At 42.5% G+C, this 19,176-nt stretch overlaps 1 protein-coding gene across 1 annotated transcript; it reads right to left on the bottom strand.

The window, feature by feature from the left end:
* Nucleotides 1-818: 818 nt before the first annotated feature.
* NKRF (NFKB repressing factor) lies at nt 819-17,425 on the bottom strand. Its single transcript, XM_051968998.1, is given in 4 exon segments — nt 819-1,484; nt 1,487-3,127; nt 10,170-10,300; nt 16,804-17,425. Coding segments are annotated over 4 exon segments (2,292 nt in total). The 5' UTR covers nt 17,043-17,425; the 3' UTR covers nt 819-1,203.
* Nucleotides 17,426-19,176: the final 1,751 nt, after the last annotated feature.

Raw genomic sequence — 19,176 nt, 5'->3', positions numbered from 1 at the left:
GTAGGAGACAAGAACCACACAGGACATGGTAGGTAGGAAGGGCAATTGAATAGGTTCCTGTGCAAAACAAAGTAAAAAACACAACCAGCCTACTAGCAACTTCTGATTTAGCATGATAAGTTGGATGGGTACCCAACAATCTTACACCAAAGACCACTATGGTGCTATTTTAGATCGACACCTTATTGTCCTGAAATGATTTCACCTTCTGAATGATTCCAAAAGAAATAAAAGCAAGTTTCAACCATAGCCTGGATACACCACCTCAATCCAAAAAAAGTTCTGTGATGGGATACTTCCATGAGTGGCCATTCTAGTCCAAACTTGATCAAGCATTAAAATACCTTAATGCTTCAAAAACAAGCCGTCTGCCATTTGCCAGGTGAGCTCCTGCTGTTTTTTTAAAAATAGTTTTTACCACTCAGAAAACATTCAGGAGTATGTGAAAATAAAGGCTGGAGATATGATACAAATTGATCTTTTTAAGGAAGGAGTATCCATCTGCTTCATGGCTATTTGTGGATCTGTAATAAGTACAGATAATCTAATTTTATTTTCTTGAACTTTAATTTTTAGGAAATTTAAACAAATCTTTTCTATGGTTCTCTTAAGTGCTGTTTTCCCATAAAATGTCAATTCTCAAAAGACTCACTTATTTGTACACTTAAGAGGATTCAGCAACTGTTTAGTTTTAGATGGCATAGTAGCTAGGGTTAAATGATATGGATTACCAGCCAATACTTTTTAAATACAAAGTGTATGTTTACTCCTTAAAAAGAAATTTTAAAAATTCAAAGTACAGGTTAAAATGCAAAACGTCGTTGACAGTTGTAGTTTTATTATAGTCTGATATGAACACATTTACTCCAAATCGCTTTGCTCTTCAAACAAATTAAAAATTCTTTAAGGGGAAAATACAAGTTTTTAATTTTAAAGGGAAGAGGTACATTTGGATGTATTTTTGTTATCACATGATCACATCACAATATAAAATAACTAGTAACATCAATGACATCAAGGACAATTTTGTCTTCTGGACTACATACTAGTACAACTTGAACAAGAGTCTTCCTACAAAAGCATAAGTAAAAAAGAGCAAAGTTTAACACCACTTTAGAATGAATATCTTCTACAACCAGAAAATGCAACATTTCTAATTCGTGTCACAAAATGTTAGGAAGTGTTTACATGATAATTTTGGTCTCAATTTGCTTGAGGCATAACCAGTTCATAATGTCCAACGTGGCCTTCCTGTTTGAGCTGATCTAGTAAATCTTCCTTACGCCTTTTTCTACCTACCACCAAATATCTTTCACGGCCTATTCCATGAGATTTACTCCTAAGACCATACTTCTGGGCAATCTGATGTATTTGTTTCCGTTCATCATTGGTAAGCTCTGTAGAAAAAGTTAAATCGGTGTGGCTCTCTGACCGTGCATAATTTCGGATGATCTGTTCGATATCTTTCTTGGCAATTTTATTTCCCTCTCTACATCAAGTCCAAGCCCTTCCCGTTTATGCTGCTCTTTAACTGAGATGGGCTCCCGGATACCTTCCCCACACTTCCCTAAACCACCCCCCGTCCAACCCATTTTTCTTAAGAGCCGATTCCCTATGTTATCCTCTCTGATTTCTTGTTTATAAGCTTCTTCTGCTGAGCGACCTCTAATCTCATTTCTGGAGATTACATCCTCAATGGTACCTTTCTTCAGGTTGTTAATGACGGTCGGCTGTGTCTTTTTGAGGATTTTCACAGCTTCTTCTGCAGCCGCATGCTTGACAAACTTTTTCACCCCAACTGCTTCGGTAATGAATTCGTCCTCCAGAATCACCTTACATTTCCACCTTGAGTCTGTCAGCCTTTCAAAAACATATTTGACAGTCATTTTGTTGAACTGAGCCGTGTCATTTAGTGTGCATACAGGGTTTGAAGAGTTCTCATAAATTACAAGATCCTTTAAATCTTTGTTTCCAGATCCCTTAGGTGAATAGCCTACTGTTTGAACCTGTGTAGCTTGGACAACTGGGGTATCAGATTGTGTTTTTTGAAGAATTTTCAATGCTTTGGAAGCAGCTGCATGTTTACTTACTTTTTTGCTTCCAAAACCTTCCGCTAAGCAGTGCCCTTGCAAAAACACCTGACAGCGCCATGTGCGATTTGGCATAATCTCATGCTTGTATTCAATTGTCATTTTGTTAAACGAGGCAGAATTGTTTAGGATTCCAATAGCATCATTTGCATTTTCTATAAGGACAAAATTGGTCCAGTGTTTGGAACCGGAAGCAGAGTCAGACTGTTCGGCCCCGTTCTTGACGGAGAGATCTTCTGGGGCTTTTAGGGCTGGAGGAAAATCGTAGGAGGATACGCCAACCTGACACACCACGAGGTCATCTTGATAAATGTGTTTAAATTTCCTTTTAATGACTCTAACCTCAACAGATTTTTGCAAGAGCTTTATGGCCTGCTCAGTAGCTCGATCCCTAGAACCATTTTTGCTGCCAGCATAACCTGTGGTCAGATAGATGCTCTGGCATCTAACTTCACAAGCAAAGCCATCAATTAAAAGTTTTTTATTTCTGGGGATGTCAACAGGGGGGATTTCTTTTAAAGAAGCATATATATACTCAGGATTCGTCTTACATGCCTGAATGCAACGAGTTAACATATACGTGTAATTAATTTTATCAGCTCCGAGAGTTATCCCTGAAAGGCTCTTGCAAATAACTGCAGAAAGTCTTTCGATAAACTGTTGCTTCCCAGCTACCTCTGATTCTGAAAATTTGACTACTGGGGAAGACACAGCAGCTGTTTGAGAGGCTGGAGGAGGATGGGATGTACCGCTCTGGGCAGGGTTTGCACTATCTGATAACATGCTAGTTGTTGCAGTCTGGTTATTAGTGAGAGCACAACTTGTTTCGGAATACTGAGACTTTTGATCTTGGGAACTGTTGTTATCATCTTGGTAGGTGGCTAACGGCGTGACGGTAGAGTTTGCTTGCTGTGTTTGAGTGTCTGAAGGATCTTCCATTCTTTCATCTTTATTACTACTAGCTACAAAGTGTACAGGTTCAAAACGAGGTTTCACCTGGAGTCTGGAAGCAGCTTGCTTTTTGGGAGGGATTTGACCTACAGAGTGAGTGAGATTTATAGTTAAAGAAAAGCATTTCAAATGATCATTCCCCAAACCATACTACAGTTAGATGGCTGCTTCATTGATAGACTATTCAAAAAAGGTCTTCAATTTCACAACTGACAATACTTGGCTTACCTTCAGGGAAATGGTAATATAGTGCTGCACGGGTCAATTTATTTTTCCTGGGAAGGGGGAATGCAACAAGATAGAAAGGGGAAAAAAAAACGCTGATCTAAAAAGGCATTTATCAGTATTAAAACAGAATAAAAATGTCTATCCAAGTTAAAGAAAATCTCACTATACCCAGTGGCTAAATAAATCACTCTCATCATCTCAGCCCAGGCAGAAGCTTAGCTAGGAACCCTGTACCTGTTGAGCAGCCCCAACCATAGGGCAGATGCCCTAGTTTTTACTTTGCATTTTATGACAGCAGTGGCAAAATACAAAAGATCCAGTTTCCAAACCCTGCTTGAACTTTTAAAAAAATCACTTATGGCCTGTCCTCCAATCCAGAATCTAGCTCACCAAACATGACTGTTCATAGTGTCAATCAAGAATCCTGTGTGTGGAAGGTAATGAAAATAATACCAGATTGGATGTTAAGAGACCTGGATTCTGGTTGAGGGCTCGGTCCTTAGCTTAACTGTATAATCCTAATTGGGCAAATGAGAGAACTGGTCAAGGTCATTTCTAAGGGCCCTTCCAGTTATCACATTCTACAACTACTATAATTTATATATAAGTAGAATTTAGGGGTGAGGCTTGGAGAGGGTCAACATAATATAGCTAAGACAACAAACGGTCAGGGCAGCTACATGGTACAGTGCTTAGAGCACCTGTCCTGGATTCAGGAGAACCCGAGTTCAAATCTGGCCTCAGACACTTAACACTTTCTAGCTGTGTGATCCTGGGCAAGTCACTTAACCCTGATTGCCTCATGAAAGGGAAAAAAAAGATAACAGATAGTTGTGAAATGGTAATAAAAGATGCACTATTAATAACGGGCTAAAAAATATATCACAGGTCGTAATTTATCATGGGACCATCAGAAGCTATTGAAATAAGTGTGCCATGTATCCAATCACAACTTGACACAAAAGGAATGAAAGCATAAAGGAGACACCTAGTGGTTATGCACATGTAAAAAGAATTATAATTTAAAATATCTGAGTGCTGTATCTCTGGACTTTGAAGGTAATGGCACACAGGGAGACATTATTTGGATTATAAAAAGGAAGTTAACTTGTGAGACTCTTTCATCTGCCTGGGTAAGATGAATGAGGTAACACCTCCCCGCAAGAACTAGCCTTCTTTAAATCCAAGTGGGAGTACGGAGTTAAGATTTGTGATATTGACTAAGGAAGGACTAATAAAACTTGATATAAATTCAAAATACAGTAAGTGATCTATGTGCCTCCAAATTAATTAAATCCATTTCACTTATTTGGGGGGGGGGAGACTTTGAAGGCTCGGATCCAAGTCCTTCTACCACCAATTTAGATCATAACCCCTTTTTGCCTTGTCATTGTCGTTTTCTCCCAAATCCTTCCAGAGAAGAACATTTAAAATTTAGAAATCCCCCACTTAATGCTTTACCTTAATCACTCTCATGAATTTCTATGACCAAATTTTACCTGTATATTCTGTACTCATTTGGAACTTGTGTTGACTAACTTTTCAGAAGATCTTATTTTGAACAACTTAACTGTCCCAAGATTGAATCAGATTAGTGAACATCAAAGAGGTCCAAAAAGGAATACTTATCTCTCTGTGTATATCTTATGTCTGACTATCCCTTGGGCAAAAATGTGTCTCCAGTATCTTTCCTCATCCCAACCCTTAGCAGCAACTTTGCCCTCTTTTTCTTTCCCAACACATCCCCTAAAATCACTCCAACAGATTAGCCCCAATTAAGTAGCACTTAATTCTTTCAGGGTGCATACACTGTCACCCCAAGGCAGGGGCAGGGGAGAAGACTGGAACGCTAGTTACTGGAAGCCTATTCCGTGGAGCTGTTGGAAGCAAAATAGCACATGTTCCATCATGTTCAGCTTCTTCCAGCCTATGGCTCGCCCAACCTGAGCACAATTCCACCAGGCTGGCCCCCTCGTCTCCCCAACTTGAACCAATCCCCCCCCCTTTGCCTCTGATGAAGACTCCAAGATGCTGGTAATTCACAGAGTCCAGTAGAGAGGCAGCTTGGTGGAGTGGAAAGAACGTTATTAGCCTTAGGAGTCAGAAGAGAACTGGGTTTGAATCCTGCCTCTGACATTTACTAGCTGTGTGACCTTGGGAAAGTCACTTAACCTCTCTAGGCCTCAGTTTCCTCACCTGTAAAATGGGAATAGGGTCACCCAAATGTTGAAGTCAATATTAAAAAGCAAAACAAAACCACCATTTCATCCAAGCTATAGGCTATAGCTATCCTTCCTATCAACTGCTACAAAAGTGCAGAAATAATATGGAGTGGATATACTTTGTAGGGGAATTTTGGTACTGATGGTATATTAAAATGTGTGAAAAATATCTGCTGTACCTACCTCACAAGATGGTTATATAGCTCAAAGCAGTAATGTATGGGAAGGGCTTTACACATCTTAGAGTGATCTAGGAATGTCGGCTCTTAGAATAGCCATCTTTTCGAACCTCCTCTTTCACCATCCTTGGTCTGGGCTTCATTCATAACATTCACCCATCTTGGTAGCTGGGCCTTGGCATCCCCCCGCCCTCCACCCTCCCCACCCCACCCCCAATCTTATGGTCTATGTTCTCCAGGCCCATACATCTTTTAGCAACTAGAAAATCAAGAATACAGAAGGCCTTGAGCTGGCACAGCAGGACTGCCAGTAGTCTCACTGTTAAATGGCAGTCTAACTTTACAAAGGTACTGTGAACACAGTACTGTGCCAGGTGCTAATGGAGACACAAGAAACCAAACATAGTCACTTGGCTGTGACAGAAATACAAATATTATATATACCCTATGCAGGTCACTGCAAAATTCTCCCTATTCTTCATTCTTGCTGGGTGCTCGATGGCAGTGAGATCCTCAGTTCTTTGTCCTTCTTGCTAGTAGCACGTCCTGGAGAAGTGCTGGGGCAAGCTGATTGGGGGGGGAGGGGAGGGAAGGAGGGAAGGAGCAAGGTGGGGAGGGAAGGAGGGAAAGGGAATCTTCAACTCTTGAGTTGTCATTCCCCTTCTCACTTCATTAGCACACACCCAACTTCCCCTGAATTAGATTCGCCTTCCACATCTATCCACTCATTTGGCCACCACCCTAGTTCAGGCCCCAATATTCCCTCTGCATGCATTACTGTAATCACCTTCAGTCTTTCCCCACTCCAATCAATTCTCCATCTAGCTGCCCAACTGATATTCCTAAGTCACAGTTCTGACTGTGGGAATTTCTCAGAGGCTTAAATGGCTCCTTCTTCCTCAAATCAGTATTCCAAGCCCCTCACGATCTGGCTCCAACCTATGTTTCTAGAAAGATTTCAGATTCCTCCCCACCCGACATTCTGGCCATCCCGGCCTACTTACTGTTTCATTCATGTACATGACACTCGGTTGCATGCCCCTACACCTGGAATGCTCTCCTCCTTCCTCATCTCCACCTTTGGGCAACTTCAAGGCTCACTTCCAAAAGGAGTTATTTTTGATTCCCTTCATTGTTCTCGTCTCATTCCCCCAATTATTTTGTTATTTAATCTGTATATTTTACATATTCACTTATCTGTGTCTGTAGAATGGTAATTATTGAGGGCAAAGACGATTTCATTTCTGTATTCCTAGTACCTCGTAAAGAGCTTAATAAATACCTGTTGAATCCTGCCCTCAAGGAGCTTGCCAGAGGAGAGATGATATACATAAATACCTACGGTGTGAACTAAAATTATACCATCAGAGCCACACAAATAAAATGTCATGACCCTTAAGGTGATAGAGAGACTGTTTCTGGCTGGGGATATCTCTAATAGGCAACCAGAAATTTGGATATAGCCACATGCATTGCACACACACAAACCAAGGGGCCATTGTCCTTAACCCTAAAAAACCTTAAAAAGGACAGGTTTGCCCATTGATATCCAAATTGTTTTTTTCATTTAGGTATAGACAACCATTTGAGTAGAATCCAGGAATTCATCATCTGACAGAATGGGATTAAATGGTTATTAAGGTGATCAATCGTAGTATAGTAAATTTATTAGGCTTGGGCAAAGAGATCCAGACCTCCATTCAAAATTTCATTTGCATTTTTCCAAAGCAGAGACATTTTAATATTTGAGACCTCATGACACTATTCTCTCCTTTAATACTTGCTATATTATTTTACCCAAGGGTCTGGGTAGGATGGTGGTAAGAGAATACCTACATTTTACAATTTTTTAAAGAAAAAACAAGTTGTCTTAAGTCAAATGTGAATGGGAAAAATTTGACTGATTTTTTCCCAGATATTAACAAACCGACCTTCACAGATAACTTTTGTCAACTTCCTATAGCGTCTAGTGGGTCTAATATCTACATTCAAAGCCCTCTAGCTCTATTCTTTCTGACCATGAATAATTCAAAAACATGTGAAAGGTAAAGAATCAATTTATGGTATAGTTTAAAGAGCTGGAAAAGAGATCCCTTCATTTTGGCAGATGAAGAAATTTTTGGCCTAGAAAGGTTGCAGAGCTTCCCCAAGGCCACACAGCTAGTCTCGGCTCTGGTTCTTTCCATTCAAGCATCTGTTAAAACTCCTACTGCAGGCAAGACACTGGAAGAGGTCAAAGTCCCAGTTCTCAAGGAGCCCAGAATCTACCGGGATGATAAAACTGATCTGTACAACATAAAGCAGGGAGCCAAGAAAGATCAAAATGTTCTTTTCTTCAAATTATTCGAGAACTAGAATTTTCAGTTAATACATTTACCCCAATTCTTCTATTCCAGGGCTATGTAGGTAATAAGGATTTGTAAGTTAGGGTCAAATCTTCCATCCAGAGTAAGATCCTACCCCCTGTGTAGGATCTGTATTTTCAAAGCAACCTGCAAGCTAAAGAAGTAGGTTCATTTTTAGAAGCTTTAGGTTGTTATCTTTTAAAAATCAGCAGGATCAGTTATTGGGAGATGCTAAGTTTGTCCATTTAAATGACGTTTTAGAAGTGAGGATGAAAACTTTCCATCCCTTCATTTGGCCAGTCTTACTGTCTAAGTAGGACTTCATACTAGATCCACATACTCAAAAGTGCTTTTTTCTAGGAAATAAAGCTACAAAACTAAAAATTTTAAGTATTTTAACAGTACAGATTGTAATTTCACTGAACTGCTGATTTTTAAATAAGATAGGTTGAAAACAAGCGGCACCACTGATTTATATAAGTAATATAAAAACAGCATCTAGGGGGTGCGTGTGTTTGTGTGTGTGCGTGTGTGTAAGATGGGCCAGTCTAAGGAAAAGGAGACACAATAAATGGAGAAAATCCCATTCTGGTTTAAAAGAACCAGAAGATGGCTTCCAGTGAGTACATCAGTTAAATTATATCCTCCAGGGAGAAATAATAGGAGGACACAGACAAGAATTGCACAGAAGAGGCTACAATCTGTTTACTGTTTGTTAAGGGCAGCACCAAATCAATGAGATCAAAGATCCACCCAAAAGGAAAAAGTGAGGAATATCAGACTTCTTAATCACTTACTTTTAATCATAATGAAGAAAAATGTTTTCCGGATAGACTTCTCAAGAGAAAATTGCCAATTTCTAATCCCTGCCTCAAAGTCTGTTTTCAGGAACGACCCTGGCCCTGACCCATCATACAGAAACAGAATCCATTTTATTTTTAAGTGAAAAAAAGATTAATATAGCTGGATTAGGAAAATGAGGGTGCCAAAATTAAAACTACAGAAGAAGTTGCTGCCAAGATCTGTATCTAAAGATAGAGGTATAAAGGATATTACACTTTACATTTGTGCAAGACACTGTGCTGGGTCAGGGGCCGAGTGGTATAAAGATACAAAAATGCCAAGCCAGACCTACCTTCAAGGAAATGAACACTGAGTAAGGGAGACAGCCCACATAGAAAGAGATCATTTTAAGAAATTAAGTGCATGAAGGAGGTAGAAAGCAAATGTTCTTCAAGTCCAGAGGCAGGAGCTGGGACATATCATAGCAGAGCAAGCAGCAAGTGGGCACCCGAGAGGGTCAGACGTGGGCCTGCCTGGAAGAAGGAACAGCATAGGGCATGCCTGTTTGAGGAACGGGCGGTAGTAGTTCAGCTTGAATAGGACCAAAGATGTAAAAAGCAATCTGAGCAAAAGTAGAGTAGAAAAAGATAAGGCTAGAAAACGAGCCTGAGGTCAGGTCCGGCCAGAGGATCATGAATGCCAGGCTAAAAAGTTTGGATTCAATTGGAAAGATAGAAAGTCTTTAAGCAGTTAGGTGATTACAGCGATCCATTAGGAAGATGAATCTGGCAGTGACAGACAGGCTGAACTAGAGTGAGTCAGACACAAAAAGAAATTAGGGAAAAGCTCCTGCAAGTATCTAGGTATTATCTAAGGGTCTTGATTTAAGGTGGCAGCAGTGGGGAAGTCCCCTGCAGCCAGAAATCCTGTCATACCTCAATTTGGTATTCCCCAGCCCTGCCCAGCACAGTGCTCTGCCCATACTAGGGCCCGAATGAAGGGCCGCAGTCACACGCTACAATGCGAGAGCATCAACAGTGTGTGTGTGTGCCATCATGAGCAAACTCCATCTTGGGAAATCTGGTTTAAGTATGGCATTATTATTTTTATTTTAAAAAGTGGGATCCCATTCCACGGGCCTCAATGATATTTAAGATACTTATTTTAGTGTTCTAGTAAATGCCTATTCTCCATAAAACTGTTCATTTCTGTTTAACAGAAAGTATAACAGAAGAGAACTCTCAGATCCTAAGTTTGAAAGTAACTATTTTTTACACTTACAAGAATTAAGTATCACCCTCATTTTACCAAATGAAGTAGAGACCTCAGGTTTCTTCAGTTCACACATCGAGGAAAAGGAAATATACTCACCAGCACAAGGCGAGGGGGGACGCTTTTGAGCTTTGGGAGCATTAGGCAATACCAGTTCATGTGAAGGCATCTCCCCAATATCAATACCTTCAGCCATCTTGAAAATTTTTTCCATCAATTGTGGGCTATACCTATGTTTGAAGTAATAAAAAATGATGTTAAAACATATAAGAATTAAACTAGTTCCAAAACTTCTAAATGGGCTATTCCTGTTATAAGCTGTTGTACCCCATGTGTGGAAAACTGTGAAAAGGGTCTCAGAAATGACCAAGCCTACACTGGCTTCCAAGGACAAGTGATCCGAGTTTTGGTTTTACCTCGTAACTGTTTCCCATTCTTACCTTGGGGTCCCGGGATTGATCACGGGACCGATGATGCCATTTGGGGAGAATTTTTTTTTAATGGATGTAAAGTACACGTGCTGAATTTGAATGAGGGTGAGAATTTGTCATTTCTGGTACCGTTCGCTCCTCAGACCCAACCGTCCCTTTTCCAAGCAAAGCAGAGAAGTCAGTACACAGATAAGCCTACAACTGTCTCTTAGAGCTTATTGAGAATTTGCTCGGGTCTATCTGAATAGTTCTTCCCATAGTTAAAAGGAATATGACTCTTTTCTATTTAAGTCTTTTCCCCGATACCTCCAAATATCACTGTCTATTCCAGAGTTCACTATCTGGCAAAGTCCATCCTCTTTGCTAGGTTCTAGTATAGAGCTAGATATATACAGTCTAGAACTCTATTGGGTCCCTGTGCCAGCCTTTTTTCAGGAGTCTAGGTCATGTCTCTTCCCCTTCCCCCCAATTAACGCTTTTGAGTTTTCCAGAAAAAAAAGTTTTTATACAAACCCACCAGCACTGCCTACTGGCAGCTATTGGGGTAGCACGATTCCATAACTACAGTTAGTTCACGATCCACTCTAAATAGATACTTTAAGTCGGACATTTACTCTATCTGAACTTGGGAAATCACAAGTTATATATAATAGGATCAATTACAAATCAGACATTTTAGGGTCAAATTTTCAAGGTGTGAGGAAAGCAAAGGAGAATATGGAAGGTCTAGAGCCAGGGGTCCTCAAACTGCTGGCCAGATGCGGCAGCTGAGGACAATTATCCCCCTCCCCCAGGGCTAGGAAGTTTCTTTATTTAAAGGCCCACAAAACAAAGTTTTTGTTTTTACTATAGTCCGGCCCTCCAACAGTGTGAGGAACAACGAACTAGCCCCCTATTTAAAAAGTTTGAGGATCCCTGGACTCTAGACAAACCTCAAGTGGAGAGAGCTAAAGGAAATGCCTTCGTTATGCTTACATTCACTCTCAGAACCTGGGGCCTTAAAACAGTCACAACCTCAAAAGTGGTCTTTAGGTCCATCCAATTCCAAAAACAGAATGCAATGATCAATTCCATGTGTGGTATCCATAAACAACGCACACATGCTCAGTATAGGAATAGCCAATGTTTGCCCGTTGATTTTTTCTTTTCCAACAATGCTATTCGTTATAACTTCGTTCACTCTATGAAACCCAACTAATAGGATAAAAATAAATCTTGGTATAAAATGGGAAACAGTTTCTTCGACTTTAATAAAAAGTTACTATATACTTCAACATATTTAACATGTATGGGACTACCGGCCATCTAGGGGAGGGGGTGGGGAGGAGGGGAAAAGTTGGACAGAAGGTTTTGCAAGGGTCAAAGTTGAAAAATTACCCATACATATGTTTTGTAAATAAAAAGCTTTAATAAATAAAAAAAGTTACTTAAGAGTTTAACGCTTGCTAATTCTAAAGATCAAGTTCGATCAGAAAGACGGGAGAAAATGCATTTCCCTCCTTTTTCTGCAGGATAGGGTGGGTAGCTCTGAATGAGAACTGCTGCATACAATGGGTAATTTGAAGGAACTGCTCTCCCTCCTCTCCCCCCTCCCTTGCTTTCATAAAGTTCCTTACAAACTTTATGAAGGAGAGGAGAAAGATTTAGAAATGAAGGCGGTGTAAAAACAAAAGACATCAATAAATTTGTCTTAAAGCTTACCTAGCACCTAGTTAGCAAGAATAGTTACCTAGTGATTAGAGGAGGTATATGAATTATTTCCCTCTAGTAGCTCAAAAGAACGCCTCAGGCTTTTTGCATTATTTTCACTTCTTGGTTTGCAGAGCAGATAACAATTAATGTTGACTTACAAGGCAAGGTGGCCAGGAGTGGGGATAAAAGGAAGAGAGGGAGGACTCAAAGTGTTCATCCAAGTTAGAAGGCGCCTTTCCCAGTTGCAGCTCCCTCTGAAACTACTCGTCCATGAAATCCAGCCCCGACCCCACCCCCCAGTGCCAGAAATCATTGGGCGTAGTATTTCAAACTTTACCATTCAAAGAAGACTGCAAACATTATCCTGGATGACAATGTTCCAGAACACGTTCCTATTTAGTTTTAATTTCGCAGGAAAGCAAACCAGCCCACCCACAAATCTGAAACTGGTACAAGTGATTAAAAACTTTCGGTCCCCTCGTCGTTTATTCCGTCTTTCCCACTCACAGAAGGATTGGATGATGCAACAAGAGGAGCATCTCTACCAAGTAAAGTAGGGGGTCTCGAGTTGGTTTAGGACAGAGCACTTTAAAACTTGTATAATTTAGTCTAGAAGCTCTTTTCCTTCAAAAAACAAATAAAAAGCCTCGGAAAAGTCCTCAGTCCAGTCTTAAAAACGGTGATTAGCCATGAACTGTTAAGTCAAACAAGAAACACACATCTAAGGAACACAAGCTGTGACATTTGCCCTAGAGCAGCTCCATTCTGGGACCTGGAAAAAACAAACACACACACACAAAAAAGCGCGCACTCATCCACCCACCCACACTCTCCGTCTCTCACACAGTAGTATTTGCAAACCAGCAATGTACAAGGAAAAAGGTGATAGATATTCTAGGAGAAAACCGCAATCTACTGTGATTGTTAAAATTCATGGGTTTAAGCTGTTCAAAATTCAACAACCCTAGCATTTGCCAGTGTGCCTGCAATTTAGCATTTTCAATATACTAAGAGAGTCAATGCATAAGTGCATAATAGAGATCCGCCGAGATGCATAGAGAGGACTTAATAGTTTGACTAGTAATGGCTTACCAAAGAAATGCCGAAAGGATTAAATTGCTCCATTAGGTCCCACCAAGTAAATGAGTAAAAGCACTTGAAAATTAAGCAGAGGTTAGGATTTGCAGTTACAAAATTACTATTTACAGACTCCTGCGAAAGACAAAACCGAATGCATATAGCCAAACTACTGCTACCAACGCATAGTTGACAAGAGGGCAGGAACAATTTCAAATAACTTTTAAATAAGTCTTTGGAATTATTCAGAAATAGCCTTTTAAGTTGTAAAACCTACCTCTTTTCCTGCAATGATCAAGAAATCCCAGATTTGAAAGGGAAAAATCATTTCAAAAGCTCCCCCTTACTTTATTAGCAAAGTGACTCATCCACTTTACCCACTAGCCAACTGTTAATTTCATACCCTATCCCTAGCCAGCATCTATCATCCTAGGACTGATTTTAGACTAGTACAGAAGGGATATTCATAATAAAACAACTAAGGCAGAAAACCCTAATTTTACGATACCAAGAAATTTCTCACAAACAACATAATGGCCAAAAAGGACTCTTGCTTGATACATACAGCATTCAACAACAATGCTTGGGGAAATAAACTTTTGGCTAACGGAATATTCTGGATAACAGAGTTCCCATACATAAACATAGTATCATTTGTCAAAGAACCAGAACATAGCAAAGAGAAAACTGACACTAAAACTATACTCTACATAGGTGTTGTTCTCATGATTCTAGAGGTACCTCCAAGTGCATTATATAAACACCAAGGATCATCTCATAGTATCTTAAACTCAGAACTAGATGGGACCTGAAAAACCACCTAGTCCAATTCTCTCATTTTACAGAGGAAGAAAGTGAGCCTCAGGAAAGTAAAAGAACTCATTTCTAGATCACACACATACTCCTAGATCTAGGACTGGAAGGGACCTCAAAGGTCAACTAGTCCAATTTCCATATTTTATATAAGGGGAAACTGAGGCCAGAAAAGGAAAGGGACTAGTCCAAGATCAGAAAGAAGTTCAAATTTGAACCCTGGCCTTTGGACTCCAGCCTGGAGTCAGTGTTATAAACGGTACCTAAAACACACCCAAGAAATACCTTTCCAGGATAAATCCCCAATATCACTTTATCACTTTGTTTTTCTTTCATAAAGAGGAAAATACAGAGAAAAACTCTAATTATCCGAATTTTCGAGTAGGTCAGATTTTAAATAAAAAGGAGTTTGGGGGCTAATCCTTTAAAACCATGGTTCTACTGAATAATCCTAGGAAATCTGAGGCATATGAACCATACAGGTTTGAGGATTATGAAGATTACGGGTCAAAAATCAGACTACTAAACTTTATGCTTCTTTAATAGGATAAATTCACAGGAAGATAGATCTGTAAACCACAAAGGGCTTAAAATACACACCTCTCCACTTCTTTGAATCTGGGGGAGGGGGGGGCTTTTCCAGCTGTTTTAACTCAAACTCGAAAGGCATATCAGTAGAGTGCATAAGGACTAGACTCTTACAAATAAACAAAGTACAAAAGATACCTTGCTTAAAGAAAGGAAATGCAAACAATTCCCTCTTCATTGCTGTTGTTAGGCTACCTAAGGCTATTAAGAGCTATTTATATGAAACAGTGAAGCGCCAAGGCACCAGGGATCTGGGTTCGAGCCCTTTGCCTCTTCCTCCCCGTGTGACCTTAGCTCCTTTGGCTTCAGTTTCCTCATTTTTTAAATGAAGGAGTTGGACTAGATGGTCTCTCGGGTTCCACACATTTGTGATGCTCTGAACCCCTGATGCCAGCTAATTCATTTATCTCTTGAAATAGCAAACAAAGAAAAGAAAAATTCAGTAGTTTTCCCTGGGGAATACATCTGGTCGATGTTTGTGTTTCTGATCTCTTAGAGGAAGAAATTCTATTGAGCAAGAAGAATAGAAGAAATGGTTTGTGAAGTATAACAAACTGAAGTTCCATTAATGACAAGGGAGAACGGTAAACTTACACTAGCATTAACCCAAGATAGTTTAAACTTTATTAGACCGATGCTTTGTTAACTCAATTTTTCATTCGAAAAAGAAAGTCCCACTGAGTTAACTTGAGGGCCAAATTTCAGTCAGAAAAATGATCAGTCTGGCACAGACTGGATTTTAGTATTTTGATGGGTGGAGCTGCCTATGGCTAGTTTAAAGAAAAATCAACCTATGAAATGCCACATGGCAGTTTCCGTTGGATTGGACAGGATGGTCCAAATTCCTCTATCCGGGAGGCCCCAAAAGGAAGGGGGTGGGGAAAAAAAAAAGACCTGAAGCCCAATCCCCAGGCAGAATGCTACTGATGCCTAATCCCACTTGGGGCAAAAAATGAAAGAAATCCTTTTTCTACAGTAGATTTTCCAGTTCCTCAGCCAGCTTCATTGGCAAAAGTAGGAGGCTCTGTATGTGTTGTGGCCCAGGATGCTGAAGGAGCCTTCCTACCTATTGAGAGCCAAGAGCAGCAAAGGGATATGGGCCAAACAGTGCAGAGGGAGACACATTTGCCCTCCCAAGGGGAAGAGAGGGCCACAGAGGGCCAGAAGGGTGATTGGAGACCAAAGTCTCTAGAAGGGGGGAGGGGTGGAGAAGGAGTTGATGTAAAGTCAGAACTAGCTCTAGGCCCACAGGAGGGCAAGGGAAAGAACAACATCAAACTCAATCAGAAAAGGATGGGAAGTGAGAAGGAAGAGGAAAATGGGAGAGTTTAAAGGAAACTGAAAGGAAAAAAAGGAGAGGAGGATAGAAGTAGAAGGAAAATGGGAGGTGTGAAAATGGGAAAGGTGAGGATGGAAGAGGAAGATGGAAGGAAAAAAGGGAGAGAAGGATGGGAGGGGAAGGAAAATGGGATGAGAGAAGGAATGGGAAGGGAAATTTATGAAAAAAAGAGGTTAGAAGGGGAAGGAAATAAGAGGAGCGAAGAAAGGGAAGGGAAGGAAAATAGAGGTTAAAAAAAAGGAGGGAAGGAAAATGGAAGGAGTAAAAATGGATGAGGATGATAGATGGAAGGAAAAAAGACAGAGGAAGGGAGGGGAAGAAAAGTGAGGGAGAAAGAAGAAAAAAGGAGAGAAGAGGAAGGAAAACGGGAGGGGTAAAGGAAGGGGAGAGGGAGAGGGAGAGGGAGCAGAGGGAGAGACGGAGGAGGGGTCGAGCCGGACAGGGAGCTAGGGAAAAGGGAGGGGGCGAAAAGAGGGGAGGGGGCGGGGACAGGGGAGGCGGTCGATGGAGGAAAGAAGGAGGGAGGCGAACAGGGGGAGAGCCGAAGGGGCGCGAGTAGGGGAAAAACGGAGAGGGAGAGAAAGGGGGGGAGAGAAGGGTCTAGAGAGACTGAAGGGGGCGAGCGGGGGAAGAGGAGGCGGGGTGAGCGGGGGAGAGATGTAAGAGGCGAGCCGGGGAAGGGGAGAGCGGGGGAAGGGGGGTGCCAGGGAGAGTGAGGGAGAAGGAGGACTCCCCGGACCTCGGCTCTGGTCCCCCCAAACACACCCCGCCCTCCGGTCCTCGTCCTGCTCACCTGCAGCCCAAGAAGATGTGGTTGGTCCACGCGGACGAGAGAGCCAGCAGCTGGTCGAGCGCTGCTCCGGGGTACTTGTGCAGGTGGCGGCAGATAAAGGTGCGCCGCAGCCCCCACTGCCAGTCGCTTTCGTGGCTGTAGCGCCACTGGCTCACCACAGCCTCCGGCGGCATCACCGAAGAGGAGGGCGGCGGCAACAAGTCGCCTTCCCGCAGCAGCCCATCGCCACCCTGCGCCATCTCCAACTAGGGTCTCCGCGGCCACCCGCGCAACTGCCAGCGACCGAAGCGGGGGTGGTGGCTGGATAGAAGGCGGGGTTCGAGGGCTGCGACACCGGAGCGGTCCCTAGAGACCACTCTCAGGGCGGGGAGCCGAGGCTGGCGAGCCGAGGTCGCAGGGCGAGACCACGGCTGTGGCACATGGGGAGAGGAGCGGAGATGTGGGGAGACTGCGAGCAGGGGAGCTTGGGAGCAGTGGGCGGGGGAAAAGAGGGGCAGGGCGCTGGGGAGGCAGGGACGCGTGCGCCGGAAGAGAGGACTGGGCTCGAGTGCCTCCCCCTTCCTTGCCTCACGCAAACTCACACGCTACGCGAGACCATCGGCTTTCCTCCACTCCTCAGCATGCGGCCCGAAAGCCTCAGTGCGCACGCGCGTCTCCCTACCCAGCTCTCTAAACTCTCATCCAAGCATCTCGCGAGACTACTTGGGAGAGGGGGGGGGGAAATCAAATGGTGCCCCAAAATGGTCGGTCACGCCCCTCCGTGATGTCACTATACTGCAAGCCGCGGGACTCGAGGAACTTGGGAGAATGTTCCAGAGAGGAGCCCCCACCTCCACCCCACCCTCCGCCCTCGCTGGAGAGGATTCAATTGGTGTCCCTCCCGCGGCCGGTGGTGGTGGTCGCGGACGACCATGGGTGTGGGATCCCTAGATCGCTGCAGTCACGTGAACGACTCGGTCCTCCCGCGGGGCGGGGCTTAAAGCCCTCCGGCTTCATTTTGACACTTGCCGCAGTGTGTACTGCGAAATGCGACAGAAAGAGAGACCTTTACCTCCTTGATCTCCTCCCCGCCCCCAATCAACCCCAGGAAAAAAGGTGCTGCAGGAATTATGAGCCCCATTCTACAGTTGAAGCAGGCTTAGAGTGCAAGAAGACCGAGGATAGCTCATGAACCGAGAGCTACCTGACTCCCAGGCGCTGCTTTCCATCCATACCACACCCTTCCCTCCCTAGAAATCAGGCAAACATTTATGAAACACCCACTATGTGCCAGGCCCTGGACATACAAAGGCCAAACGAAAACGGCCTCAGCGCTCCAGGAGAGACAACACGGACACATACACAGAATATACAGAACCTGACCCAGCAATGTCATTAATAGAGGGAATACCTTCCACTAACTCAATTCAGTCAGTCGGTAAACATTTATTAAGTGTCTACTGTGTACCAGGCACTGTGCTAAGCTCTGGGTATACAAAAAGGGGAAAGAGACCCTGTTGTCAAAGAGGTCAATTTAATGGGGGAGACAATACAAACATACACACATACATACATACACACACACAAGGAAAGGAGAAATGGGAAATAATTGAGAGATGGCTCTAGGATTAAGAAAAGCTGGGAAGGACTTTATGTAGAAAATAGAGTTTTAGTTGGGATTTACATTGTACAGAAATAGGTACCAGAAAGATAGATGCAGAGTAGATGGAAGCTAACCTTAAAGGAGAAGGCTTTAGGAGCTGGGTGGACTAGGAATAAATAGCCTCCTGAAGAAGGTAGCATTTGAACTGAATTCTTGATGTAAGTCAGAGATGCTAAGAGGTGAAGATGAAGAAGGAAAGCCTTCCAGCCATGGAGGGAAGTCACTGCAAAGGCACAGAGACTGGAGATGGAGTGTGTACAAAGAAACAGGCCAGAAGTGTTATCCAGTATCGACGTGTCCTTTTTCAAAGGAACAAAGGATTTGATGACTGTGTCCAGAACAGAGTTGGGATAGGGAGAGATGGCAGAAAAATGGAAGTAAAGTATGGTTAGGTGCATGGGACAAAATATGTGGGAAGCTCTCCCTAATCTGTCCAACAGGACTGGAAGGCAGGATCTGGTTGAATCTGGTTGATTGGATCTGAGATCTGGTTTTCATCACCAAGCCAATCCCAACTTCATGGTGGCCAACCAGAGCAGAACTACTTCACCAATCACCAGGCAGCTAACGAGCATTTGTTAATTGCCTATTACTAGCCAGACACTCTGTGAAGGACTGAGAATACAAACCAAGTTTAAAAAGGCAGTCCCTGCTCTTATTTAACTTGGGGGAGCCAACATGAAAACCAACATGTACAACCATGAGATATACAGGGTAAACTGGTGATAACC

The sequence above is a fragment of the Antechinus flavipes genome, chromosome X (assembly GCF_016432865.1).
Source record: "Antechinus flavipes isolate AdamAnt ecotype Samford, QLD, Australia chromosome X, AdamAnt_v2, whole genome shotgun sequence".
NCBI classification, from domain to species: Eukaryota; Metazoa; Chordata; class Mammalia; order Dasyuromorphia; family Dasyuridae; genus Antechinus; species Antechinus flavipes.
This window is presented reverse-complemented; position numbering and strand designations above follow the sequence as displayed.